General features: G+C 44.7%; 2 protein-coding genes across 3 annotated transcripts; one reads left to right on the top strand and one right to left on the bottom strand.

The window, feature by feature from the left end:
* Window positions 1–16,412: 16,412 nt before the first annotated feature.
* On the bottom strand, window positions 16,413–24,190 carry LOC136497110 (OVARIAN TUMOR DOMAIN-containing deubiquitinating enzyme 12-like). The gene is made up of 10 exons (XM_066492893.1): window positions 23,950–24,190; window positions 22,423–22,597; window positions 22,163–22,236; window positions 21,513–21,567; window positions 21,268–21,342; window positions 17,806–17,879; window positions 17,659–17,707; window positions 17,168–17,252; window positions 16,894–16,950; window positions 16,413–16,777 (listed from the first exon to the last, which is right to left on the bottom strand). Exons 2-10 carry the CDS (start codon window positions 22,588–22,590, stop codon window positions 16,731–16,733), a joined length of 684 nt encoding a protein of 227 aa, XP_066348990.1. The 5' UTR covers window positions 22,591–22,597; window positions 23,950–24,190; the 3' UTR covers window positions 16,413–16,730.
* On the top strand, window positions 17,898–21,025 carry LOC136497111 (SH3 domain-containing protein 2-like). 2 transcript variants are annotated; one of them, XR_010769207.1, is made up of 5 exons: window positions 17,898–19,086; window positions 19,168–19,237; window positions 19,351–19,502; window positions 19,998–20,265; window positions 20,496–21,025. XR_010769207.1 is itself a non-coding variant. In XM_066492894.1 (4 exons), the coding sequence occupies exons 1-4, from the start codon at window positions 18,958–18,960 to the stop codon at window positions 20,154–20,156; spliced, it is 510 nt and encodes a 169-aa protein (XP_066348991.1). In that variant the 5' UTR covers window positions 17,898–18,957; the 3' UTR covers window positions 20,157–21,025. The 2 variants fall into 2 exon arrangements, 1 of the variants encoding a protein (XP_066348991.1); XM_066492894.1 differs by having other exon boundaries at window positions 19,998–21,025.
* Window positions 24,191–27,506: the final 3,316 nt, after the last annotated feature.

The raw sequence follows: 27,506 nt of genomic DNA, 5'->3' as shown, positions 1-27,506 counted from the left end.
CTTTCTTGGGTCCTTGAAGATTAGTTACCAAGGTCTTTGGTACCCAAATGACCTTCTTCTTTGGGCCCACAATTGGTGTACCAATGAACTTAGCCTTCACACTATTGGCACCCTTAACAAGCATGTAACAAGAATCAAATCTAATTGAGGATATATCAGGTTGCTTGTTCTTGTTAGTCTTGTAATATTGCTCTATATGTCCAACTTGCTTGCATTTATTGCAAAACCGACCATTGCCGTTCACAAATCTAGCTTTGGAAGTGACAAAGGCCGCTTTGCCTTTCTTGGGGGTATAGCCTAATCCCTCTTTGTTGAGAGAAGACCTTTAGCTACCCAAGCACTTTAGCAAGCGGGCATCTCTACCATAGGCATTGCCTAAGGCATGAGTGAGCTCATTTACCTCCTTCTTGAGGGTCTCATTTTCCACCATTAGTGAGGCATCACAAGTGAAACAATCACTCAAAGCCAAAGGTGAAGTAGAAGTGGTAGAGCAACAATAATGGGCTTATAAAAAGATTCATCAATAATATCACATGTTAGTCCCACATCATATGACACAATCACTTGCTCCTTCTTGGCTTCTTCCTCGTTGACTTGCTTGAGGAGAGAGGAGTGAGCCTTTTCAAACTTAGAGTGAGCTTTGCCAAACATCTCATGGTCTTCCCTTAGACTCTCATGAGAGGCATTTAGCTCATCAAAGGATTGCTCAAAAGATTTGATCTTCTTGCGCAATTCTTTGCACTCATTTCTCTTCATCTCAAAGCAAGTGCGCACTTGCTCACATATGTCCATGAGCTCCTCTTTGGTGTACTCCTCATCATCACTCCTACAATCATCACTTTCACAATCATCATCATTCACATCATATTTTACCTTGGTAGGCTTTGCCATGAGACATGTCGATGGAGTGTCAAAGATGGAAGGCTTGTTGTTGATGGCGATGCTTGCTAGTACTTTCTTGATAGATTTTTGCCATCATTACTAGAGCCATCACTATCTAAAGATCCACCACTATCCCAAGTGACCACATAGCCTCTACCCTTCTTCTTCTTTTAGAAGGTCATCTTCTTCTCCTTGTTCTTCTTCTTTTCTTTCTTGTCCTTCTTGTGCTTCTTCTTCTCATCCTCATCATTGTCACTATTGTAGAGACAATCCGCTACAACATGATCGGGGCTCTTGCAATTGTAGCATCTCCTCACATATTCTTTGCTCTTGTTGTTGTCTCTTCTCTTTCTTGCACCGTAGCCCTTTTTCTTCATAAATCTTCCAAACTTGCATACAAAGAGAGCCAGGCATCATCATCAATGTCACTAGCATCTTCATCATCACTTGATTCTTCTTTCTTGGACTTGCCCTTGTTCTTGGATGATGAGCTAGCCTTGATTGCCACACTCTTATTCTTGTCTTCATCTTCCTTCTTGTCATCCTTGTCAACCCTCTCCCTTTTCACACGGTATGTCTCTTGTGTTATGACATCACCTAGTACTTGGTTAGAGGTGAGTTGCTTCAATCCTCCGCTAATGATGATCAATCTCAATGTCTCAAATCTAGGAGGTAAGCACATCAAGAACCGATGAGATACATCATCATCATTGATCTTCTCTCCCAAAGCCTTCAAGTCATTGATAATTACTTGCAATCTATGGAACATCTCCGGAATGCTCTCATCATCCTTCATCTTGAAGCTTGTCAACTTGTCCTTTAGGATGTATAGCTTGGCACTCTTCACCGCCAGTGTGCCCTCATAGATCTTCTCCAATCTATTCCACACTTCACTAGCTTTCTCACAATCCTTGATTTACTCAAACACCTTGGAATCAATGACATTTTAGATGGTGTTGAGAGCCATTATATTGCATTGCTTGTTGGCCTTGTCGGTGTTGGTGAGATTGTCCGGATCAAGAATCATATAGTCACTCTCGATCACATCCCATACTTGTTCATTAATTGAACTAAGATACATCTTCATCTTTCTCTTCCAATAATCATAACATGCGCCATCAAAGAACGGTGGTTTGCCCCCCCCCCCCTCTCACATGGTTGAACACAACTTGAGCCACAATTTGACACCGAGGTTGTGAAGCCTTCAATCAAACAGTGACCACAGCTCCAATACCACTTAAAAGGTCCTAAATGACTAGAGGGGAGGGTGAATAACCTATTAAAAATTTTCTACAAACACACTAGAGCAAGTGGTTAGTAACCTAAATGGCGAAATGTAATTTTGCTCTAGCTCTACAAGGGTTGTAAGCCACCTATGCAACAATTCTAGTTGCTATGATCACTAGGCACAAACAATGGCTATGTCACTACTCACTAGGAGCTCTCAACAAGTCAACACTAAAGAGCTCCACTAGGTGATACTAAACTAGCAAGCAAGACAAGCTCTCAAAACTAATTACACTAAAGAGCTTGACAACTAGTTTGCAAGGAATGTAAAAGAGTAAGTATGATGATTATACCGTCGCATCGAGGAATGAACCAATCACAAGATGAACACCAATTCAGTCACTGGGAGAATGCCAAAGGGCAAGAGACAACTAATTTTTCTCCTGAGGTTCACGTGCTTGCCGGCATGCTAGTCCCCATTGTGTCGACCAACACTTTGTCGTTCGTAGGCTAATAGCTATCACACACCTAGCCCACCACAAGAGGCGCCGCAAGAACTTACCCACATGTGAGGTAGCTCAATGACATGAGCAATTTACTAGAGTTGCCTTTGGCGCTCCGCCTGGGAAGGCACAAGACCCCTCACAAGCAACCGATCGAGGCCGGAGACAATCACCAACTCCGCTCAATGATCCTCCAATCACCGGGACATCTAGGTGTCGGCAAACACCGAGAGTAACAAACTCACAACCAGCCTAAATCACCCAACTAGTGCCACAAGATGATGCAACTCAATGCAATGCACTAGAGGCTCTCCAATCTCGCTCAAGATGATGAAATCAAGTGAACAAGTGAGTGGAGTGTGTTGCTTAGCTTCCAAAGGGTGTGCACAAGTGTAGAGGTGCCAAGAGAGTGGCCAAGGCTGGCCACACCCTCTATTTATAGCAACACAAGCAAATAGAGTCGTTACCCCTTGGAGCTGCTTTCTGCAAGGGCACCGGACAGAGCGGTGCGGTCACCGAACAGGGGGTGACGGTGCCCCAACGGTCGACCAATAGCTACTTGGTCACTGGATAGGGGCGATGGTGGCACCAGACAGGGGGTGGCGGTGCCACCCTGGCTGAGCCCCCCAAAACCCCCCTCTCTAGATAATTAGGGTGGTGCACTGCAACACCCATGGCGATGACCATGGCGGTGCCCCCCTTGGCTATAAATCCAACTTGCTACCCTCGGGTGAAATAGGGCGGTGGCACCAGACAAGCAGTGATGGTGCACAACCGTGCCCATGGTGGTGAACACCACCGTGTCCGGTGACCACCCCATAGCGGCCCTTCTCTGTTAGGTCCTGGTGGGCACCACCACAACGGTGATGGTGCACCGGACAAGGGGTGGTGATGCCACCCATGCACCACCACTAGCTCTTTGAGTTGCAAACTTTGTCGTGTTTTGATCCAAGTCAACTCGAGCTACTCCCCCAAAGCGATGCTAACTCTCAAAGTGTTACTCTTGGTGTTTGCCTAAATGCAATGCATGAAGTCTAACACCTAGTGGCACTAGATGACCGAATTGTCTAGTTAAGTACCCCTCTTAATTGTATGACCATCTATCCTAAATATGATCACACTCTCTATAGTGTCTTGATCCCTAAAATAAAATCCCTAATTATACCTTTGCCTTGATCTCCATAGGGTTTTGTTTTTCTCTTTCTTCTTTTCCAAGTTGAGCACTTGATCATCATCACATGTGGCCATCTCATCATTTCATATGATCAACATCACCATTTGAGTGCCACTATGCTCCTCACTTGGATTGCACCAACCTAGCTCATATCATCATTAAAAGTGCATCTAGCTCTTTAGTGGGTTTTGGATGATTGAATGACAACGTGATTAAAGGTCTAACCTATTTGCTAAGTGTTGGATAGAAAATGGATAATCTCATAGGTATTTTATGAAAGCCAAAATGATGTATTGTTGTATAAACAATCTAGTTCAAACACAAGACAGCAATACAAATGAAACTCATACAAGGCTTATTCATTGTGGGATTTCAATGAATCATATGAAAGCAAGCACATGAATAATTAAGTGAGACATGAGGGATCACATATGGAATGGTCTCATAGTTGTAGCTTGCTACATTAAAAGACAACTATACAAATGAAAGAATGAATTATGAGCTTAATGGATGATTCAACATAAGGTGTGACTTGGTGGCTTGAGGTGATGAAGATAGCAAGGAAAGGCTTCAAGGTACTAAGCAAGGGTGAAGGGCAAGCGATGGCTTGGCGGCCGAAGAACCTAGCTAGGCTAAGGAAGAAAGTACTTGCATTTAGTTGAAGTACCAATCAAGCCATGATAATCATATTAAGGTGGAGAATCAAATCTATATTGGATAAGTTGTTGGAAGTGACTTGATATGTTTGAAGTAAATTCACATCTATTGAATGGAATCAAGTCACATAATCAAGGTGGCTATGCTCAAGAAGAAAATCAAAGTTGACATGTTGACACCCTCACTTGATGAAGATTGAGAGCTATGGCATTTGGATTTGAAGAAAAACAACTCAAGAGGTTTAAATTTCTTTTTCATTTGATCTTGAGTAAATAGGTATGTCATACTATTAAGAGGGATGCATCATGTTGATAGATGATTATTCATAAGTGCTCAAGCCAACCCATGTGAGGTTTGAGTGAGAGAGAGACACAAGAGCTAACTCTCCTTGCTGTGGCCAAGCATACCAGACATGTCTGGTATGAGCATGGTCACAGCGACATCTTCTGTGTTCTCAAGTTTGGTTTGTCGAAGGTTTCGACAAGTGTCGTGAGTTCTAGGAGTCGGAAGTCCCGACGAGCGTTGGGAGTTCCGACGCGTCGCGCGCATTTCTTGGACATGGCCTCCGCTTGTGCCTGGATTGCTTTGTTTTTGCCTTTGGCTATGCTGGAGCAGTTGCGCTCCCATCGAACATGATTGATGCTGGGTTGCGCCAGATGGTGTCTTTGGTTGTAGGGGGATGTTACGAGCCTTCGTGCGATACCCTCCCACAACCTCTAACACTGACTACTTGCTACCGGACTATGGTCATACAATGCCCCGTGGAGGCTATATGACACCAAGTGGAGGATGCGTACAACCTCAACATGGCCTTCATCGGGCTGCATGAGCTGCTAGATTTACGAGTCTTCGTACGGTACCTTCTGGTCTCTCATTTCTAAGGAAACTCTGGCTTCCATTTTTCTCTTGCTTTGCTTTATAGTGCATTGGCTCTAGGTTGGTTTGGCTTCCCCCTAGCACTCTTCTGGAGGTAGGGGTATGAAAATGCACTAACTAGGGCTGGTGCTGGGGCAAGGCGCTGGATTTTATAGTCTACTACTTGTACATTTTAATAAATCTTGGTGGTTGGCCGATGTTTATTGCTTAGATATGTTTTAAAGTCGTAATAAGACCGTCGGATTTCTTTGTACCTAGCGTATCTTTGGCCTTTATTCCTGTTGTACTTTAGCTATTAATCCCTGATAGTCTCTGGTGCTTGATAAGGATAGGTCTTCGCCATGTGTTTTCTTGCTCGATGCCTACGACGAAGGTAGGTCTTTGTCAGGATTTTTGGCTTTTTGGCTGTTTTGATGAATCCTTGATGCCTGAATGTGGATAGGGCTTTGTCAAGGTTGTAGGCTAATTTAGCCATGGAGGTCGTTCCATGCTTTTGAGCCTTCGGCTAAAGCAATGGAAGGTCCTCTTTGTCATGATGTTGTTGTCGAAAGTTGTGGCTCCGCTGCTAGCCATTTTTTACTTTCGCTTTTCATGGTATTCTTGGGGGACTTTATATTTTTAGAGGTTTTTACATGGGTCCTGCCTCATTAAAAACCTCACCTCCGCTAGGAGCCCCCTATGTCAGGAAAAGAGTATAGGCCCTTTTGCATGAAATGTAAAGAAAACATGAAAAGTAGAAGAGGTGCGGTGACCTTCGCTTATAGTTCCGCGAAGGCCACCTTTTACATTTTAGATGTAGGACCTATGCAAGCTATCAATATTCTAGGTATAAGTGGTTGTTTTACCTTCGCCATCTATCAAGAAGAATGACCCTGCTCTTCCGGCGGCCTTCGCCGTGTATGGACCTTCCCATTTAGGTTGGAGCTTTCCCATATTGGCCGCACTAGGCTTCCTTCTTAGGACTAGGTCTCTGTCTCATATGAGCTTTCTAACTACCTGACTGCCTCTCCACTTTTTGGTTTGCTCTTTGTATTTTGTGATGTTTTCCACTGCTTCCAATGTTGTGCCTTCGATCATTTTCTTGGAGTATTTATCGTCTTCTGTCAGGGCTTGTTTTATGATGCGGAGGCTCTGATGCTTGACTTACTCGGGCACCATTGTTTCTTCACCGTATAAGAGTTTGAGCGGTGTAAAGCCTGTTGTTCTGGAGGCTGTGGTGTTATGGGACCACACAACCTTCGGCAGTTCTTCTACCCATTTGCCTTTGCGAAGGTTGAATAAGGTCCTCGATATTGCTGAGAATATTACTCTATTAGCTCTTTCTACCACTCCATTTGACTCTGGGTGCTAGACTGAGGCGAAGGCTATCTTGGTGCCTATGCTTTTGCAAAATTCCTTGAATTTGTCTGAGTCGAATTGTTTCCCATTGTCAACTGTTAAGGTTCTTGGCACTCCAAACCTACAAATTATGTTATGCCAAAAGAACTTCTTTACTATCTCTGATGTGATTGTTGCCAAATTATGTTATGCCAAAAGAACATGCAAATTATGTTATGCCAAAAATGTTTGTGAAAATATGCTAACACATGTGCACAAGGTGATACACTTTGTGGTTGGCACATTTGAGCAAGGGTTAGGAATTTCACTCTATACAGAAAAGATTGTGGTCACTGTAAGTGATCGGATGCTGGTCACGTGGTGACCAGACACTGGGGTCCTACGTCCGGTCAATGGCAGCAGAGAATGCGCTGGCGTCGGTCTTCGACCGGACGTGTCCGGTCGTGATTTTTCATGAATGGAACCTTACTGGAAATGACCAGACGTTGAGGTCCCGCGTCTGGTCACTTCGAAGCAGCGCGTCCGGTCACAACTTAAATGTACTGATGAATGTTGAGATCGGGCGATTAGTGTTTGAAGCAGGGACACGTGGCACGCATCGCGTGACTAGACGTACACCATCCAGTCGATATGACAGCACGTCCGGCCACCCCGTTTTTCAGTGGACTGAGGAGCCAATGGCTCTATTTCATGGGGGCTTCTATTTGAGCCCCATGGCTGGCTCAAGCTCACTCTCTTGGCCATTTGCATTGACATAGCAACCTTGTGAGCTTAGCCAAAGCCCTCCCACTCATCTCCATCATTGACTCATCATCTTTGTGAGATTGGAAGAGAATCCAAGTGCATTGCTTGAGTGATTGTATCTAGAGGCACTTGGTATTCGTGTTTCACTGTGGGATTCACTTGTTACTCTTGGTGGTTGCTGCCATCTAGACGGCTTGGAGCAGCAAGGATCATTGAGCGGAGGTTGGTGATTATCTCCGGCTCTGATCGTGATGATTGTGAGGGGTCCTGTGCCTTCCCTGGTGGAGCGCCGAAAGAAAACTCTAGTGGATTGCTCATGTCATTGAGTTACCTCACTTGTGGGTAGGTTCTTGCGGTGTCTAATTGTGTGGACGAGGTTCGTGTAACACCTCTTAGCCGCTGAACCACCAAGTATTGGTCGACACAACGGGGACTGTAATGGTTCCATACAAAGCTAGCATTTTCATACACAAATAGCCCATATGGATGGCTGTATTGAACTTGTTTGCAAATCCTCTTCCGAAGATGGCATTACAAGGGTAGTTGAGATCTACTATGTCAAAGGGCACATATTATGTTCTTGCATTTTCCTAACCTCCAAAGGAGACTGACATGGATATTTTCCTAATGCATCGACCCTCTTTCCTCTAAAACCAATTAATGGTGAGTCCAAAGGTTGAAACTAACTCCTACTTAGCTTCATGTGGTCGAAGGCATTGACAAAGATAATATCTGCAGAGCTTTCGGAGTCTATAAGAACCCTATTGATTTCTCATCCTGCAATGTTAGCCTTGGTCACCATGGCGTCGGTGTGAGGGTAGCTTTTCAACTACAGATCTTGTTCTGAGAAGGTGATTGGCGTCTTTGACCAATCTGTGTAGCGCACTAGGCCTTGGACTGCTACGTTGTTGATCAATCTGAGGTGATCTTTCTTCTGCTTCTTTGCCTAGAACTCCATCGAGGAGCCTCCGACTATAGGTAGTATAATGCCGATGGTAGGTAGTGGTGTGTGAGGGTTGAGTTGGTTTTCTAGGTTGGGTTCATTTTTGGGTGTTGCCAGCTGTGTTGGTGGAGGCAGAGGCAATGCCTCTAGCTGTCTATTGTGTACTTGAAATGGCTGGTTGGCCTTAATGAATGTTATGTGCGGAAGCCTCAGGTTTATGTAGGTGAGGTTGGCTTCTGCCCATTGGTTGCTAGTCTGCCCCTACTGCTGAGTACTTGGTCGCCATGCGGGTAGGAAATTCATACAGTAGGCGGCAGCTAAAGTGGATGGGTGAATTTGGGTGGAGTTTAGGGTTGGGTATATTGGGCAGTATTGCTGCTGAGAAGATGCTGCGAAGGTATGGTTTACCTCTCTTGGGGGTTGTTGTGGTGGGGCTGCGGATTTGCTCTGCTTTTGATCCTTTCCTGGGTCTCCTTGGCATCTAGAAAATCCCTGGTAATGTGCCCCTTATTCTCTGCATTAAAGAAACAGTACTGCCTTTGCTGCCTTTGGTTTTGGTTTCTATTCCAGTTCCTGCTTTGGCCATTTCCCTTGCCTTCGCCGGTTGCTGCCCCTGCTAGCTGCTTCCTTGTTGTTCTATATTAAATACTTGTTGGCTATGCCCTTGCTGTTGCTATGGCTGGCCTTGGCTTCTGCTGCCCCTCTAGACGTTCCTGCTGTTGCCCTGGAACTGCTTGCTCTGGTTCTGCTCTTCTAGCCTTCTATGGAGGTCATTGTGAGATCTATAATACTTCTCAAATTTGTTGTAAAGGTCTTCGATGGTCGTTGGCTTTTCCCTGGCTAGGTGAGCTACAAAGGGTCCTATGCAAAGGCCCTTGATCGTTGCTTCAAAAGCAACGTCTTCTGGGACATTGGGTGCTTTTGTCTTCATCTGCACGAATTTCTGAAAGTAGTCTTTTAAGGCTTCTACTTGATTTTGCTTGTATTGAAACAGATCCGTGAAAGTCAAGGATTCACTTGTGAATCTCTTGAAATTTGTCAAGATTTTGTCGTGAAGGTCTTCCCATGAATACACAGAACTTGACTTCAGCATCGAATACTAGGCTAGCACGTCGCCTTCAGCTGCGATGACGAAAGATTTGGCTAGCACCGCTTCATTTCCACCGGTGGAAGCTACTGCTGCCTCAAAGCTCATGATGAATTGGCACGGGTCTGATCTTTCATTGAATTTGGGTAAGGTGATGTGTTTATAGGAGGGAGGCCAAGGTGAGTTCTATATGCCTTCGAATAGTGGCGATTTGGAATCAATGGTTCTATGAATTTGTGGTAAGATGTAGGGTGTGCTAAAGGTTGGCTGAACTGTTATATCTGGCGAGGGGATGGGTTGGATTTGACTTGCAGAGTGAAGCCGGTTGGGTGTGTTGGGAGGAGGTTACGGAGGCTGCATATAGGGCTGGATATCGAGCCAGCTCGGCTTGGCTCGGTCCAGCTCGGCTCGGCTCGTTAATATTACGAGTTAGAGGGGCAGCTCGGCTCATCTCATTACTGAGCTCGAGCTGGCTCGTTTAACTCACGAGCTTCTAAAAAAATAGGGCACACATGTTTATAATGTTTATGCTACATTAATTCCTAAAGGTGACGTCCACTATTATGCAACCATATATGATTAATACATATCAGGTTCATCAAAAGTATCAACCATGCAATATAGCTGATCCACCATGATCATACAGTTTCAACATACTAACTAGTTGCTTGCCACCACAAACTTAGGAAAGTACACAGATTCAATGTCAGCATCATCATCTTCTTCCTGGAAAACAATCCATAAAATCAACATTTAAGTACCACAACAATTATAAAATTAAAATTCATATGAAACAGCTGAAAATAAGAATTACATACCAATATAATAGGTGTACACTTCTAGGTCAGCATCATCATCTTCTAGATTTATAGTCGTGGGCTGATAGGCCTCAGCTCGTTTCCGCTCGTGAGCTGGCTCGTTAAAATAGCGAGCTAGACTTCCAGCTCAATTCGTGAAAAACTTAATACAAGCCGAGTCGAGTCGAGCTGAGCCGGCCACGAGTCGAGCGAGTTGACAAGCCGCGAGTATTTTGCCCAACCCTAGCTGCATACTTTGTATTTTGGCCTGTAAGACAGCTAGCTGCTGCCTGATCTCCGCTGCCTGGGCTGATGTTTTGGCTGCCAGTTGGTTTGCGGCGAAGGCTGCAACGACCCTCTCCCTTTCTCGCTGCATGCTTTGCAGCTGCTGAAGCTCTTGCTCTGAGCTAGGATTTGGGGCTTGCTGTTCTTCAGGTGCTGGAGGCTGGTCTTCGCCGGCCGGCTCCTCTGTGACTTGGTCTTCTGTGGCGGTAGCGTAGGCGCTACGAGTGTTACGCCTGAGTCTTCCCCTTGGTGTAGGGTCTGCGGGTGCCCTTGCGAAGGCTGCTCTCTTTCTTGCCATCGCGGTTTTTGCTTGGCCAACATGTGATGGGCGTCAATGTTGGAAAACTTGCGGTGGTTTCCAGCAGACGGAACGCAATGGAGCCTTCACTCGGTCGAGTGTTCCGGGCGAAGGTAAGAGGAGTGGAACGTGGGCTCAGGCCCAGTTAGGGTTTTATAAATACTCTCACCAACCAACCCTTTACAAGGACTTGGCTCCCCTTTTACAGGGCACTATTCGCTATCGCTCTATATTACAACTTTATCCTCTAACAACTGTAGTATATTCCTGGAATACTCCTATGTTGAGACAAGTTGCTCGGGGTGGTTTGGGTATCTTCTTCAACCGCCTCTGCTTGTTGGGCCGTTACCACAAGCCCGTCAGCAGCCCACGGCCCAGCATCGCCACCCCGCGGGTGCTCCTTTGGTCCCCGGAGCCTCCGCCCGGGGTGCCTTCACCGGGGCCTTCGCGTCGTCGCCTGGTCTGTGGCCTCCGCTTAAGCCGCAAGAGCCTCCGCCTACGCCCGCGTTCGGGTGCCTTCGCCGTGGCTGCCGGGCCTTCGCCCAGAGTGGCCGACCGGGTGGAGGCTTCCATCTTCTTTCCCTGCATGTTGCTCATAAAATCCGTTATCCGCCGGTTCTTATTGCTGCTGCGAACCTTGGCCTCCGCGACTCACAACCGTGTCCCAACAATTAGTATACATCTAAACAACTTTTCTGGACCTAGCATGTAAAATATTTCGTGCCTATGTTTATACTGGTTTTGGGCTTTTGGCTCTAAAAAATCTGCCTCTGCCTTCCAAGAGGCCCTTAGGAGAGAAGTCAAGATGTCATAGATGGTACTGGAATGTTGTGAGTTCTAACTAAGTGTGATTGATCGCATCGAACACTTGCACCAAGGATCTATAAGCGAGAGGGGCGGGCCTTGAACTTTCTTCACCGAATGCGGCACCACCGCCCAACCCATTGCCAATAGTGGTTGCCAGTTGGCAGTTGCCACCACTCCTGTGCACAGTGATGATTATTGACTACAGGTTCTCCTTCCGCTCACGTCTCCGCGGCGGCCGTGCATCAAGTCTCCGCGTGGCGCACGCACGGTGCCAGGCACGTCGCGCTTCGGTCGGTCAAGTCGCCGCAGGACCAGCTCCGTCGCCGGCCACCCACCGCCTGCACGCCGGGCACCGGAGTCACGCACGAAAAGCGCGTGTCTGACCGAGGAATCCAAGGGGAAAAGGTCGCTCTTTCCTTCCACGTCCTCAGGCGCGACACGGTGGCCGTGCGCGTACGCGGACTGCAGTCTGCGCTTCGGCAGACCTGCATGCCGTCCATTGGTTCATTTCGTAACGGTTAGGATTTCTCGATCGTGACCGAGAAATCCACAATGTGGCGCCGCACGGTGCTGGACAAGGACGGGAGTTGTTCGCGGTTGGATGTAGGGGGCCGGAGTTGCTGACTGCTTCCTTGTAATTCTTTGTTAAGAAATTGACTGTCATTATGATCACACTTTCCTTTTTTAAACTGAGATCTAGGGTAATGATCTATGTAAAAATACCGGAACTGATCCGGTACTCCTCTTTCTAAAACTTATACGGATCTCAAAACAGCTCACCTAATTAATTAAATATTTTTTAATTATTTTCATCTGTGTCACACCTGGGCCTGGCTCATCCAAACCCAGTCCAAACTCCATATTTCTTTTCCGAGTGTGCTAGAACCGCCACGACCCCACGAGAGGGTACCATCATCGTCTCTGCTCGCGCTGGAGAAGTGGAGAGGGGCGTGTGGTCTTGGCGTCGGGTCCATGGAGGAGGATGGCACGGACCTAGGCGACACACATGATAGGAGCGGCATCGTCTCGTCGTCGGGACATAGAGCAGGATGCGCTGGAGTTGGATGTGATGCCGCACAGACGCGTGCTTCCTGATTTGGTCAGGCACACCATTCTGATGGGGAGGCTGAACGATGAGAGCTAGATGTTTGATAGGACGGTGCAGAGGAATGCCAAGGTGCAGACAGGTTTCGATACTGCATCTGTTACTGAGGGAATTGAACGGAGAGCACTGGATCGACGACGCCGAGACGACACTGCTCCTCACGTGCGCGTGGCCAAGCATGATGCTGCCAGCGTGCGGTGCTTCCCCATGGCGTGTGACACACCCGCAATGGCAAACGCACATCACAGCCTCCCGGCTCTCGCGACTGCGTGATCCGGAGAATGGAGGTGCTGCCGTGCTCGGTCCGCCGGCTACCAGCACAAAAGAACAATCGCCGGGAATGGTCGCCGCCCGGTCTCCTTCAACGAGCAGGCATCGAAGAAAGGGGGATCTGAGAGATATTACTTTGGATTTGGGTGAGGACTGGACACTCGCTGGGCTTGGACGGGTCAGGCCCAAGACAAAAATAATTAATAAAGAATAATTGGCTAGATACGCTGCTTTAATATTCGTGTCATTTTTAGAAAAAGAATATTGGAGCAGTAAAAAAAAACTCTGGACACAATTTTATCTTTAAACTACATGTTTTTGTGACTGGAGGGATTACCACGATAGCTGTATATATACACATACTGATGATCATAAGAGATCTTCCTCCGTGATTTGATCCCTCTGTCCTCGCCATTATTGCCAGTCACTTGCATTCAGCAACATCAATTTTGCACAAATGCAATGAGGTTTTGCATCAGGAGTTCATCTTATGATATTAGTTATGAATGACTCAATTTCTCCTCATGGTTATTGTAATAGTTAGCTGTGATGAATGTGATGGGCTGATGCCTATAGATAATTCGTTAGTTTTCACAAAGCAAAAAAAAGTGACAAGATAACGAATCATCTCGCTACTTAAACCAAACATACCTTAGAACAACGATGGAAGTTTCTTCTCAAATTTCATTATCTTGTTCAGTTAGTCCATATTGACCACATTGGTAACTGCAAACGGAAGCAATGTCAGACTACTGAGCTTTGCAACTCCCTAATATTTCATCTTTGACTTGCTTGCTCCTTGTATATTCGTTCCTCAAATTCGACGGCACGGAGAGGTTGGCCCAGTAGCCTATCACTGCCATCCACCAATATAACCCCTGACGTTTGTAATATCGGGAGTGTTGGCTGCATAAAAACAGCGGCTCTGGCTACGGGCTTGTTCAGATGCTGTAGTATTAAGAAACTATATCAAGAAAATGTAGTTTTAAAATCATTGATGTGCAAAAACCGTGGTTTAGGAAAAAAAGGTCTAGAGTGAAGTTTTTAAAACACAAAAAAACTACAGTTTTAGCAATACCATGGTATTTAAAACCATAAAGTTTGTTGCAATCAAACACTTCATGGCACTCTAAAATAAAAAAAATTCACAAAACTATGGTATTTTCTATAACTCCAAAAACACTTTGTATCCAAAACAAGGCCTTAGCTTTTCCTTCTCTCTTGCTCTTGCAATCACTGTAGTCATAAAGTCTGGCAGCTGCAACAGCCCGCCCGCCCCGCCACCAAAAAAAAAAAAACGGGGGGCAGGGGGGAACTATAATGCAAGAAATTCATTAGAACTATGAAAGTAATTTTACAGAAATTATTTTATTTTCATAGAGAAAAAACAGAAAACAAAAAAAAACCATGTTTCAAAACATTAGAAATTTTCATGGAAGTTTGTAATTCCAATTAAGGGCCTGTTTAGAACGTGGAAAAAATTTATAGCCTATATTTTCTGTGAAATTAAATTGATTTATTGAAAATGTTTACATAATTCTCGTAAAATTCTTGCTTTTCAAATAGGCCTAGAGGAGAGAGTGGGGTTGTTGGGATGGATATGGATAGAAACGAGATTACGAGAAGTAGAGAGCGGCAGAACCAAGCGGCGAACGACAATGTTCGCGCCGGCGGCTCGCTGTACCGTATACGTGCAGCACGTACTGATGTACGTGAGGCAGAGACTGTAGTCGTGGGCTGCCTGCTGGGCTATCGGTTTATATCTGTGGGACATCGACTGGAGAAGGCCTATCATTTACTTGGGCTGTTTTTTCCTCCGCTAAACGGACCATGACTCTCAGGCTATGGCCTGTTGTTCGATCGGAAGGCCCGCCTCTTTGGTTTAGAAGTCTGAGAAAATAGCCGTATGCTGAAGGAAATATGCTTAGAAGCCTCTGAGAAGGGAAAACTGCTTCCTTGGAAAAAAAAAAACGGGCTAGCTAGCGCCCGGACGTTCAGGGTGTCTAGACGCCCGCATCTGCAGCTATTTCCCACGCTCACGCGGGGCCCGCACCACCCCGAACGTTGCCAGCATCGAGAGGAGGGGGAAGGGATGGCAGATGCCAGCCGACGCCGGGAGGAGGAGGCACCGAGGCGAGGCAGCAAAAAGCGAGGAGGGAGATGCAACACACGATCTTTTGAAACATTCAGATGTAATACTTTCAAAATACGTCTGAATGCAGATGAAACAATTAAAACATGTATCTGAAACACTTGTAAAAACACACGAAAACACTTGTGAAACATATCCAACACACAAATAAACACACTTGCAACATACGTCTGAAAAAACAGATGAAACATTGGGAGCCGAAGCTTGCAACATACATGCACAACCATCGCACCATATGTATGAAACATTTTGCAACATACCTCTGAAATATCTGAAACACTTGGAACACACGCTTGCAACATGTGCTTTCAGCGCAACATCTCCTTGCTACTTGGCATAATGGAGGCTCGTCAGCATGTGGAGTTCACTGGACGCAGCGGCCCAGGGCGAGAAGCGGAGAAGATGGCGCCCACATCGAGTTTAAGGAGGCGATAGACGGATCTCGGAAGAAGAGCAGCCTATGGTCCTCGCTGCCACACTGAGTTCAAGGAGCCGGTGGTCCTCCGGTTCGGGGCGCAGGGCAGCAAGCGTGGGCGGTGCAACAGGTGGGCAAGGAGGGCGGCGCGACGCCAGGTCAAAGCAGCGAGGAGGCAGTGGGGGCGCACGGCTGCGCTGGTGTCCGGCGAGTAGTCACGCTGCCCAGCGCTGCGCGCGGGGTGCGATGCGGTGGGGAAGAAAGAGGGCCACGAGGCAGGAAGACTGATTCTTTTTTTTTTTTTTGAAAAACTCCTGGACAGATTTGAAGGGGTAGTTGGACTAGCGTCGCAGCCCACAATGGAGCGTCCAAGGTGGACAGACACCTGCTTCCCAGCATTGGCGATGGGTATCGTATGTTTATAGTGCAGTTAATTGTTCCCTGTTTCATGTATTTCACCACCCTAAACATAGCTCAAGTCTAAACAACACCAGGCCAAGTGCCAAAAATCCCCATTGAAAGACGCCACTCGTAGTACAGACAACAAACATTTCGAGTAGCGATAATAATCCAATAATAACAACTGACTACTACTTCATATACCTACTGTAAAGCATTAGAATCAGTCACTCAGGGTTTACACCACTTGGCAGGCTGTACCACAACTGCTGTGTACACCCAGTCCAGACATGAAATATGATAAACAGATTCAGGCAGACAAGCCATGCACCATAAAACGTGTCAGCAAAAGGCAATTAACATTTGGGCCAAGATTTTTTTTTTTTTGAAACATCATTTGGGCCAAGAATGCAATGATGAATTCTTCCAAAAATGAAGTGAATAATGAACTGATGAAGAGCACTAATATGTAGCTGTATAAGTAAAGAATATAACAATGAACGAATAGGACAGGGTATTACAATCAACCTGTATATGTCAGTAAAGGAGTATCTATTCACAAGGCTCAGGTTCAGCATTGTAACTGTATCTAGTGCTCCATGCCTGGATCATGCTGTAGCTGTACCGAGCAACACAATGGATCATTGATGCAGAGCTATATAGGGTATAAAGCCACAAGGAGCTAATGTCCAGGCTGCCACCGGGGGACGGTGGTCTAAACGGTCTAAGCAATATGATTCCACCAGTATGAAGCAAACTCCCGCATTGATATTAAAACAACCAGTGCTTCTTTCTAGGCTTATATTTGCTAGGGAGATCTGCACAGCAACAAGTACTTCCTTTTCTTAAAAGATGGGTATACATAGCAAGACATCACATTAATGTATTTCAGACTTTCCATAAGCAAGTTATGTTAAGTATATGTGGTTCTGACCTCGAGCATCGTACAGTGAGTTATAGTGAACTTCTGACCAGAAACTCAGCCAAATCTCTGAAAAGGCATAGGATTTTAGGGTCAGTAAACATAGCTACATAACTTTTATGTCCACCTATGTTTAGCGAAGTGTGCAGTGATCATGAAGGTTAATGCATAAACTAATAATAATGCTGAAATAGCATATTGCTCAGTGTGGACTGAACAGTATGCAGAGTTTTCTATTTAGCTGATCTGCTAGTAGTCACTAATAAGTATAACAAAGGAACCTTACCTCTCTGTGGAGCTTGATATTGAGGAACAATTTCAACAAAACAGGTATCTCTGAATGATGTAAGAAGACATATCTTTGCAGCAAACTGCCAAAAGTACATGAAAAAATTAGACATATTCTTTCTCCAGACTCCAGGCAACTCATATTCAACAGTAAATATGAACATAGACTGCCCTTATAGAGTAGAAAACTATGAGTATGTGTTTGCCTCAGAAGTATGGTGATTTTAGTGAAGCACGATGCAAATATGAATTGATATATGATGAATTTAAATGCACTGCAACAATACAAGATCATTAAGGTTCTATTCTAAGGCTATACCATAGACAACATATGTTATCTTTGTTTTGTATTTCAGTAAGATACGAAAATAAAAGCAATCATTTGCATAGTAGCGCAATGGCTAAATGTGTTGCAATGATGCCATAAGTTGCATGAAAATTCAGTAGAGCAAATGATGTTAGAAACATAGCATAAAAAAGAGAATTAACCTTGTCTGCAGCTGCTTGTAGTGTGACATGGTCACCCCATTCACCAGACCTGGAGAAGATAGTTTTCAATGACACCACAGTCAGAAAAACACAAATTCAGGGACTTCTATTATGAAGCGGCAAAGTTAATATTAGCAAAATACATACTTCTTCATTTTTTTGCAATAATGTTTGTATTTCATTGGAACGTAACCTTCATATAAGGAGTTACATTCCTTGAGCTGCAAAATGAGAAAACAGCACATATAAGCATGCAGGCCTCTCAGGAAAGAAAATCATCAGACCAATGGTGAGAAAATTATATTTCTGAATACTTCCTCTGTTCTTTTTTAGATAGAAGATGTTTTAATTTGCTGGTTTTGTTCTCAGATAGATGATGTTTTGGGGTTTTCCTGTACTGTTATTATCTACCCTACCCTATAATACACCAGTTAGAATAAATCTACAGCCACACAACAAATGCCTACTCTACAGTCATGACCTATGCTACATCCACATCCATGAATGCACCCAGAAAATATAACACCATCAAAACGGATACACCAGATTATCTCTTAGTCATTCTCTCTCATTACTCATCCAAATCCAACGGCTCACGTTTAGTGTGTCCGCCCTCCCGCGGACCTCCCACGCGCATGCGCACCCGTGACTCTTCTCCGATCCCGCGACTCCTCCCGCCGCCACTCCTCTTCCCCACGACTCCTCCTCTCCCCACGCGCCTCCCACGCGGCGCGACTCCTCTCCCCACGCCGTCAGGCCACCGGGCGCCGGCCACGAGGCTAGGGTTGCGTGGGGGGCCGACAGTGGCATGGAGCGGCTCGATCTAGCATGGAGCACGTCTTCACCCCTCTCGGCCGCGACGGCGGCGCCCTCGCCCTCCCGGCCGTGATGGCACAGTGCCTAAATCGGCGGCGGCGCACCCCCACACCACAGGCAAGAGGCAGCGGCGCACGGCGCGGCCAGGCGGAGCCGCCGGCGCCGGAGGCAGGGTTGGGAGACGGCGGCGGCGGCTAGGCCACGCAGATCCCCCACTCCCGTGCGCATGCAGGTTCCCGACGCTTCGATCTACCCCTCCTTTCGCCCGTACCAAGGCCTACTATGGCGGACGAGGCGGACTCGGCGGACGGGGCGGCACGGTGGACTCGGTGGCGCGACGGACGCGGCTAGGGTTTCCCGGCCGCCGCCCCGCCGGCGCTTCCCCGAGGCCGGCCTGACCGCCTACAGCCAACCGCCGCAGGTTCCCAGGGTGGCCGGGCCGGCGTCCACGGCGGCTGCCGCAGCCCCGACACCCACCACCGCATGCGCGACGAACACCACCGCGGCCACGGCGGTGGCCGCACACGCCGGCACGTTTGGCTATTAGATGAGTCAGAGAATAAACTGCATCAGAGAATGGAAAAGCTTTACTTATCGACTCGTGCTGCTAAAGTATGAAGAAGGCATATTTCTTGTCTCCTTTTCTCTATTTACCTTCCTTTTAATCTGATTAAACATTGGCATCCTTGCTAGCATTTACAAAGGGACATTGTTCAGGGTGTGGACAGCTATGCAGTCACAGGATCCAAACAAGTCGAAATAGGTAGTTCATTCATACTATCTATCATTTACGGAAGTTTTTAAACAGTACTTGCCATTTTTATTGTTATCTGAGTAAAGCTGATCTTAACTGATAAGCTGTGCAATGTGTATTAGGGAATAAATTGTCTGATGATAGCCAGAAATATGGTGTTAAAAGCACATGTACAAGTGGTGATACTTTATCCGAAGCTGCTACATACTTTGCAAAGGCACGCTCACAGATGGAAAAGGAGTGTGGCAACATGCTGAAAGCATTTGGCACAAAGGTCTGTGTTGCTTTACCCTCCACACTAAATCATAATCAAATTGCAAGATTGAAATTATTTCGTTTGACACTTCAACATAGATTTTCCTTAGTCTATTGATTTTCTTTGTTGTTTGCAGTTGTTAATATCTTGACTATCAAGCCATAATTGTCTTGTACACAAACATAGAAGTTTTGTAAATATCTACTGATATTAGTTGAAGCGTAATTTTTACATCAATGAAGCAATGTAACCAGCATGGCAGCTCCTGTCCTTTTTTATCAAGAATTATCGCACCTACTGTCCTTTTTTTGAAAAAAATCTTCAGTAAATGTACAAGCTGCTGTTGATTTCTGGGATGCTTGTCGAATATGGCTTTTTTTGTTCTATGCCCCGTAGCGTTAGCACGGGCAATATACTGTTTAGTTAGTTGATCAATCATTTTTTTTGTTGGCCAGTGATTTCTGAATTGATTTCCATCCATCGGCATAAACTGAAATACTAATCAAATTGCAGATTATCCAACCTGTATTTCCAAAGATGCTGATGGCGTGGCCAAAGCCGAGAAGAAGTCATTGGCTTCATATGCCTCATTGGCTTCTTTTTCTTTGGTTGCATCTCCAGATGAGTCATCGGCCAATCATGCTGATAATTATTTGTTCATCCGGTCTTTAGTTCTCACTTACAACCTGAGATGGCTATTCTGAACTTTGCTGCATAAGGTGTTTGCTGAAATGGTTGGCGCTTAGTAGTTATCTTTGCCTTGTCGACAGGTGCAGTAAAGGTAATATCTGCTAAATTCTCAAGATGTTGTTTTCCCTTAGTCGTCCTTCATAGCAACCATGCTTTACTTTTTCGACATGAGCACGAAGTGCTGGTTAAGGGTTGGTGATGATTGTTTTCAAGCATCAAATTTTGCTAGCTCATTTAGTTCCACAAAGGTGGAGAGCTAGGCAAGTTGCTCATTTGTGGGAGTTTGCTCGAAACGTACTGATGTGGGAGTTTTTGTTTCAGGGGTTACAGATGATGGTTTGTAGACACGTGCATTTAGAGACCCAGTCGGCAGCTTCTATGGCTTTGAAGTCACCACATGAGTACCACCAATGCCTCCTATCCTACATATGGTTTTTGGCAAGAGCCGCATCGACGCCCCATCGAGGCCGCGGCACCCCCGGGCGAGAAGCGACGCGACCGCTCCCAGCTACGGCGCAGAACAGATCGCCGACCTCCTCAACCTCGCGTCCCTAGCCGCGACGTCCACCTTTTCGAACCCAGACACCATGGCCCACGGCTCCATCTCGGCGAGAGGTACGCGTGCCGCTTCTTGCGCCCAGCACGTTGCAGGTGTGGATCATCATGGTGGGGTGTCGATGTGGCTCATCGTGAACTATGGAAAAAAAACATTGGTTGTTTTCATGTGCGTCTCCAAGATAAATCCGTTGCGTTACCACGGGCATTATACTAGTCCCTGTTAAAAAGCTGGTTGAACTAACACAGTTAATACCACTTCCATTTATTCATGCGTCCTTACTGGATGAGTAATACAACTTTCTCTTCATCCTAAAAATGATTATGATGTTAAGTACATGTAAGCATGCAGGTTTGCTTCGCAGAAAAGGAAGTATCAGATCAATAATGACCCAAAAAATGTTTTTTATAATACTTCAAACCATGAAAAAAACATAATAATATAGTTAAGACAGATAAAAAATAACAAAAAGGTAAATGAAATTGGTAACATAAATTAAAAAATGGTACTTCTAATAATGCCAGGTGATTGACAAACCTGCTTTACAATCTCCTTTCGAACATGCTTGTGATAATCAGGTGATCTATATAGTTGGTCCGAGAGTGCACGAAACTACATGAACAAAACACAACCACATGAACATATGATCAAGAGTTTAACAAGATTGTCTAATTTCATCGAATAAATAGAATGGGCCTGAGAAATTGCTTAGGACAATATAAGTCTTTGTTATTGTTGTTGCTGTATCAAAGAAATTGAATGGGCACAAGAAGTTGGTGTACCTGACAATTTCCATCACCAGATACTCTCACCTCAAACAAGCCGTATGCATTTAGCCTACAAAGAACACTTAATTGTGAACACATGTTGATGTTTCATCTATAAACAAAACAGGCGCAAGGTACAAGAGACTGAACTTCCATATCTACAATGTGCATAGTAAAGATATCGCTAAATATTGTTTGAAAATGCAGAATACCCAGGGAAATGAAAATTTTAGAAAGAAACAGATCCAATTTATATGTTTTAGAAGATGGAGATAAATGGTGGGAAGCACATCCTAAGTTGAATCTCCCACAGCTTGCATGTCAATTTATTGTTTCCTTTAATTTCTTCCCGACATCCCAGGTACAACCCCAAAACAAAATTTAACACAAAGCCTTGTGCTTTAAGGCTTTAACTCAATAGATAAAGATTCGTTTGAGCGAGAAAAATTGTACATTGTCAAGGACAGAGATCTCCAGATGTTTAAAATATTAGTAATAAGAGGATGGAGTCAACCAATGTAAACAAATAAACATGAAGAAGTTAATGATTGCAAAATAAGGCAAAAATACTGAAACACCTTCATGAAAAATGAGCAATCTACTTCCTAACGAAATAATGTGAATGTTTAGGCAGATAAAGGAAACTATAGTTCATGAAATGTTACCTATCAAGAAGGCGATAATGGTCCATAGTGGCATCATTATATGTCGGGAAGTATGTGTTAATCCGGGGAACATGCTACACATGTACAGATAAAAATGAGTACCAGATAAGAAGCCAGTGATGTTAACTTTCTTTAATCAATTTATCGGTACCAGAAATGAAGACAGTGTGTGCCTATAAAACAAATAGCCTTCTGTGCAGGGAAGAAAAGGAAAAGGCAAAGGAAAATACAAGTAACATAAAATTCGTGAGACATCTTACAGGAATCGATGATAAATTAGTAAGACGCTTGGCCATAGCACCATCTAACTTGGTATATTCTTCGGAGAGAACCATTGCAATCATCCTATCATCATCAGTTTCACTCCTCTGGCTGCTCATTGAGGTTGAGCTAGATGAGGCACCTTCCCTTGGAAACATATGTGTCATCTCCAACCTAGTAGTTGCCAGGATAAACAATTTTATAGTAATATTGATACGCTAAATGTGTTACAAAACATCTTGAAGAGTTCAAAGAAATTGAATATCTAAAAAAAAAGAGAAAGAAACATGCAAATGCAATTTACATGTACAACTATTAATATCAAGGAAACAGAACCTACAAAGTGTAGGATGAAAAATTATATAACTTTAATGGAGAGGCGCGCGCGCGCGCACACACACACACACAAAAGGAAAGGGAATTGAAAAGCATATGCAGAGAAAATGAGAGAGGCCTAGCTGAATGAAGTTTACTGTAAAATGTTTATTACTATGTACATGGTGTTGTTGGCAGAGGAACAATGATTTGCATAACTTGTTTGTGCCCACACTTATCTACAGTACTCAAATGTCAGAGATGTCTGATGGCATCTCAAATATCTTTCTCCTCAAGCACAGTTTGCATCCATTCCCAAGTATTTCAGCATGCTTTTAACATATGGTGTATAACCAATTATCAATATGGACTTAACAGTGATGTTCCATGTATGTAATACTTAAATCTTCATGTACGGGATGACAATGGCCTCCCAGATGTATAACTATATATGTACAGTAGAGGCACTGATATTGCGCTTGAGGCACAAGGAGCCATGATGATGCAACAGAAAATTTGATGTCCATCTCTCATGGATAATGAAATTTAACTATGTGCTAGTTCCTGTGCTACCTAGGCTATGAAAAGAGCACGGAGACTAGTATTGTTCTGGAGGCAAAATTGCATTCTGAGGCTACAAATTGGAGCGCCAATCTGTTTCTTCTTGACAAACCATGATTAGTTTTTTTTTTCTTGCAGATGAACCAAGAATAAGGTTATTAGGAGTAGAAGAAGTTAGGAGGTACACATCATCACTTTTTTCACGGAATCCTGCCTACCTGTACTCTGGGGCAAGATCCCAATAGATTTTGCTTTCCAGTATCATCATGACTCGTCGCTGAACAAAAAGTTCATCTACAGTTCGTCGCTGATTATCCTAGGTTACCCACCAAACAGCAAACGAATTCGGAACACCTAATTAGCTCAGTAATCTAGGCCGACGTTCCTGAATTGAACCTATGCGCAAGGAGGTAGCAAAAGATAACTTGCCACCGCAAAATGTATAAAGACAAGGCCAAACCCCTACAGGGGACTCATACGTCGCAGAGCTCTCATTGGAATCAATCTCGACTGACTCCATCCAACTCGGCCAATCACAAGCCAGGATCCCCCGCAACCTGGACAGGTTTAGCTTCAATCGACGCCCAAATTCCCCACAACAGGAGCCCAATAACGATTCCAAATCAAAAGGGCAAGGAGGAGAGCCATACCACCACCGGCAGCAGCAGAAAGGGGAACGCCGGCGAGCTCGGTAGGAAAGAGGGGACCGCTAGCCGCGGACTGGGAGGACGCGCAAAGCAAAAGCCTTCTGCTTTGCGGGGGTCGGCGGCGAAATGGGGACGGGACGACGCTTTCACCTCTCGGTTGGGACTTGGCAAGAGAGCGCCGCGGCTGGCTTTGATTGCTTCCGTTCGGTTCCGCGTTTTTCTTGCGCTGGGCAGGCTGCCGCGGTTTCTTCCGCGTACGGCCTTGCCTACTGCCCAACCACCAGCACCCGAGCGCCGTTCGTCACACCCCCCTCCCCGCGGCGCCTCCCGGATCGTGCCGACCTGGTTTGACCGTCTGACAGATGGGACATGCCCTGGAGCAGCCAGGTTGTCAAAGTAAATCCAGAGCAGCGGGTGCCTTCAGTTGACCATGTTTATTTATGACCTCAGTCTCAAAGTTGTAAGTTAAATTATACGTAAATCATTTTAGTTCTTTTAAATACTCTCTCTATTCTAAATTATAAGTTATTTTTTTTCACGTAAAAGATTTACATGTTTTTGTATTAAGGTAGAGAAAAAAGTTTAATACAACACATCTTAGTGGCGCCCTAGTAAGTCAGAAGAGTTGTATATGGACATTCAGACTCACCCTACGTGGATTTTGCTATGTATCTAGACATATATTATATCTAGATACATCACAAAGCTAATGGACTAAAAAAGTCAAAGCGACTTATAATTTAGAACGGAGAGTAGTGCGTAGTTTTTTTTTCTATGTACCCCTTCCGCCCCAAATTATAAATTATTCCAACTTTCTCTGAGAGTCAAAAAAAAAATCCCAAGTTTGACCAAATTTATATAATACAATAATGACATTTATGATAACAAATAAGTAACATTAGATTTTTCATTAATTACATTTTCATAGTATACCTATTTGATGTCATTAATCTTGTAGTTTTTTATCTATAATTTTAATCAAATTTGAGATGCTTTGACTCTCCAAAAAAGTTGGAATAACTTATAATTTGAAACGAAAGGAGTATGTAGATATAGATTATGTCTACATATATTGTAAAAGCTATGTATTTAGAAAAGTTAGAATGCGATAATTTGGAACCAATGAAATACTAATTTGTCATTTAGGAATGGCAATGGTACCCACGACCCAAAATTCAATGAGCTTTTACTGTATTAGGGCATACGTGTAGGGTAATTTACTTACCTATGTTAATAAGAGAAAAAAAATCCATACCCATTAGGACCATGGATACGGTATGGTTACGCTCTATCCGAACTTGTAAAACCATGGGCACGTATATTCGATATGCATGTATAATTCAAAGCCATCTTTCAACCTAATGTATTCGAAAACATGGTCCAACTAGCATATATACCATTTTTCTATTACATTTATCACATATTTGTTGTTCTGCTATTTGTCTATTTCGTATATAGTCAAGTGTCATATAAAGGAGCAGCATATATACCATTTTTCTATTACATTTATCACATATTTGTTGTTCTATGTGTTACATTCTTCTCGAACATGAACAACGCATGAGTACCCGTTACACGCATGGGCATAGGTATATGTACAAAATTGCACCCATATATGGGCATGAGTTTCTTGCGGTATGAAAAATTCTGATGGGCATTGGTAGGTGATATCCTTGGGTATAAACCCGTTGCCATCCCTATCATTTGTGTGTTGTAACCGAAGAAAAAAGTATTATGCATATATTTTACCATTAAACAAAATGATATTTTGATTATGATCTTCACATGTCGTTCTAGCCAATTGTTATTATTAAATAAGTGTGAATGAAGTAAGAACAATTGTTATTGTTAAATAAGTATTGTACCATTAAACTTATACCTGCTGCAAGCATGGAAGGCTAGAGCTAGACTGCTGACTGCTGTGCTCTCCTCCAGCCGTGGGCCATGGCCAGCCTCCGTAGTCCAGGCGTCCAGCAGCCGCACTGGCGCTGCCCCATTGCTTGATTTGGCCATGCTAGCGTGCTGCTGCTGCTTGCCAACCGGTCGATTTATTAGCCGTGCCCACAGGCCACAGTAGATTTGTCGGCGTCGCTTGTCGATTTAGAGCTTCTTTGGCAGGGCTCTGGCAGCGGCTTCAGCTTCGGCTTCTACAGGAACTGTGCTAAACGTCTGTTTTGGAAAGGGCTCCGCATGGTGAGTCGGTCAAAAGCCGGAGCCATTTTTTGCCTGCGTAGGAGAAGCCTCAAAAAACGAGCTTCGCGCGGCTCCTTGCTGTGGGTTCACGTCGTCTAGTGTGAAGGAGCCGTTTTGCCAAACGTTTTCCAGAACGGCTTTAGCTCCTCCAGAGGAGCTGCTCCTTCAGAGGAGCCAGAGCCGGAGCCATTTTCAGAGAAGCCAGAGCCCTACCAAATATGCCCAGGCCCGGCCCTGGGGGTTCGAGCTGTGCCCACGCACAGGGCCCTTGAAGCCTAGGGGTACAATCTCAAGTATGTAAGCTACTTGGCAATACTCTGGTGTAATAGAAAATATATATATATATGGCCCATAGAAAATACCAGGCGCGTAAGAAAGAGTCTGTCGATTTTCCTTCCGTCGCGGTCGCTCTCCTTCGTGGTTTTATCGCGGTGTGTCTTCGCGTCTACCGTCCGGCGTCACCGTCACCGATCGGCCGGGCGCAGCGCACTGGCTACTCCGCTTGCTCGCTCCATAACTCCGTTCCCAGCCAAGCGAGTACGACACTACGACTATATGAGACGTCCTTGCGTCCAGACGTGTTCAGGTAAAGTGTCGTGTCCAATTGCCCCGGTTCCCTAAGCCCCTTTTGTTGATTGTTTAATCAATGTTTAATTTGCCTAATTGCCTTTGCCCCTTGTCGTTATTCTTCAGAATATAAGACTCAGATCTAATTTGGGATTGGAGAATTCCTAATGGTGCAGGGCAGTGAATAATTATTATCCCTGTTCTCCACTTGTCTCTCGCCAAAAAAATACATAGTAATTTACTAACACTCATTTTTATTTTAACGTTAAACTGAATCTAGTATTTCTAAAATTCTAGTGTACTCGTATTGACAAAAGGCACATATTTATATAGAAGTGAAAAAAGAAAAAATAAAGATGGATATAATTTTTATGCATATTATTATAATTATAATAAAAGACCCATCTCCCAAACTTCGCTCCATATCTATAAATTGACACGACCGGGCCTGAATATGCCCTTAAACGCCGCCAACGTTTGCCACGGACGAGAGCGAGGGGAGAGGACGAGGAGAGTGAGAGACGAGCGGGTGCAGGCTGTTTGACATTTGTTGGGCTGTACTTGGCCAGCGGCCACACCTAGGCGAATTGGCCCGAAAAATTTAAGGAAAAAGTCTACATCACCCCCCACCTTTCATACTTGGTCTACTTCACCCCCAACTATGAAACCGTCTGTTTTACCCCCTCAACTTTTCAAAATCATCTATTTTACCCCTGGGCGGTTTTTCAGCGGCGGTTTGCTACAGCACAACAGGTCTGCTACAGTAACGGTGGTTGCTACAGTGCCGTCCGTTTTGAATT

The sequence above is a fragment of the Miscanthus floridulus genome, chromosome 12 (assembly GCF_019320115.1).
Source record: "Miscanthus floridulus cultivar M001 chromosome 12, ASM1932011v1, whole genome shotgun sequence".
Lineage (NCBI taxonomy): Eukaryota > Viridiplantae > Streptophyta > Magnoliopsida > Poales > Poaceae > Miscanthus > Miscanthus floridulus.
This window is presented reverse-complemented; position numbering and strand designations above follow the sequence as displayed.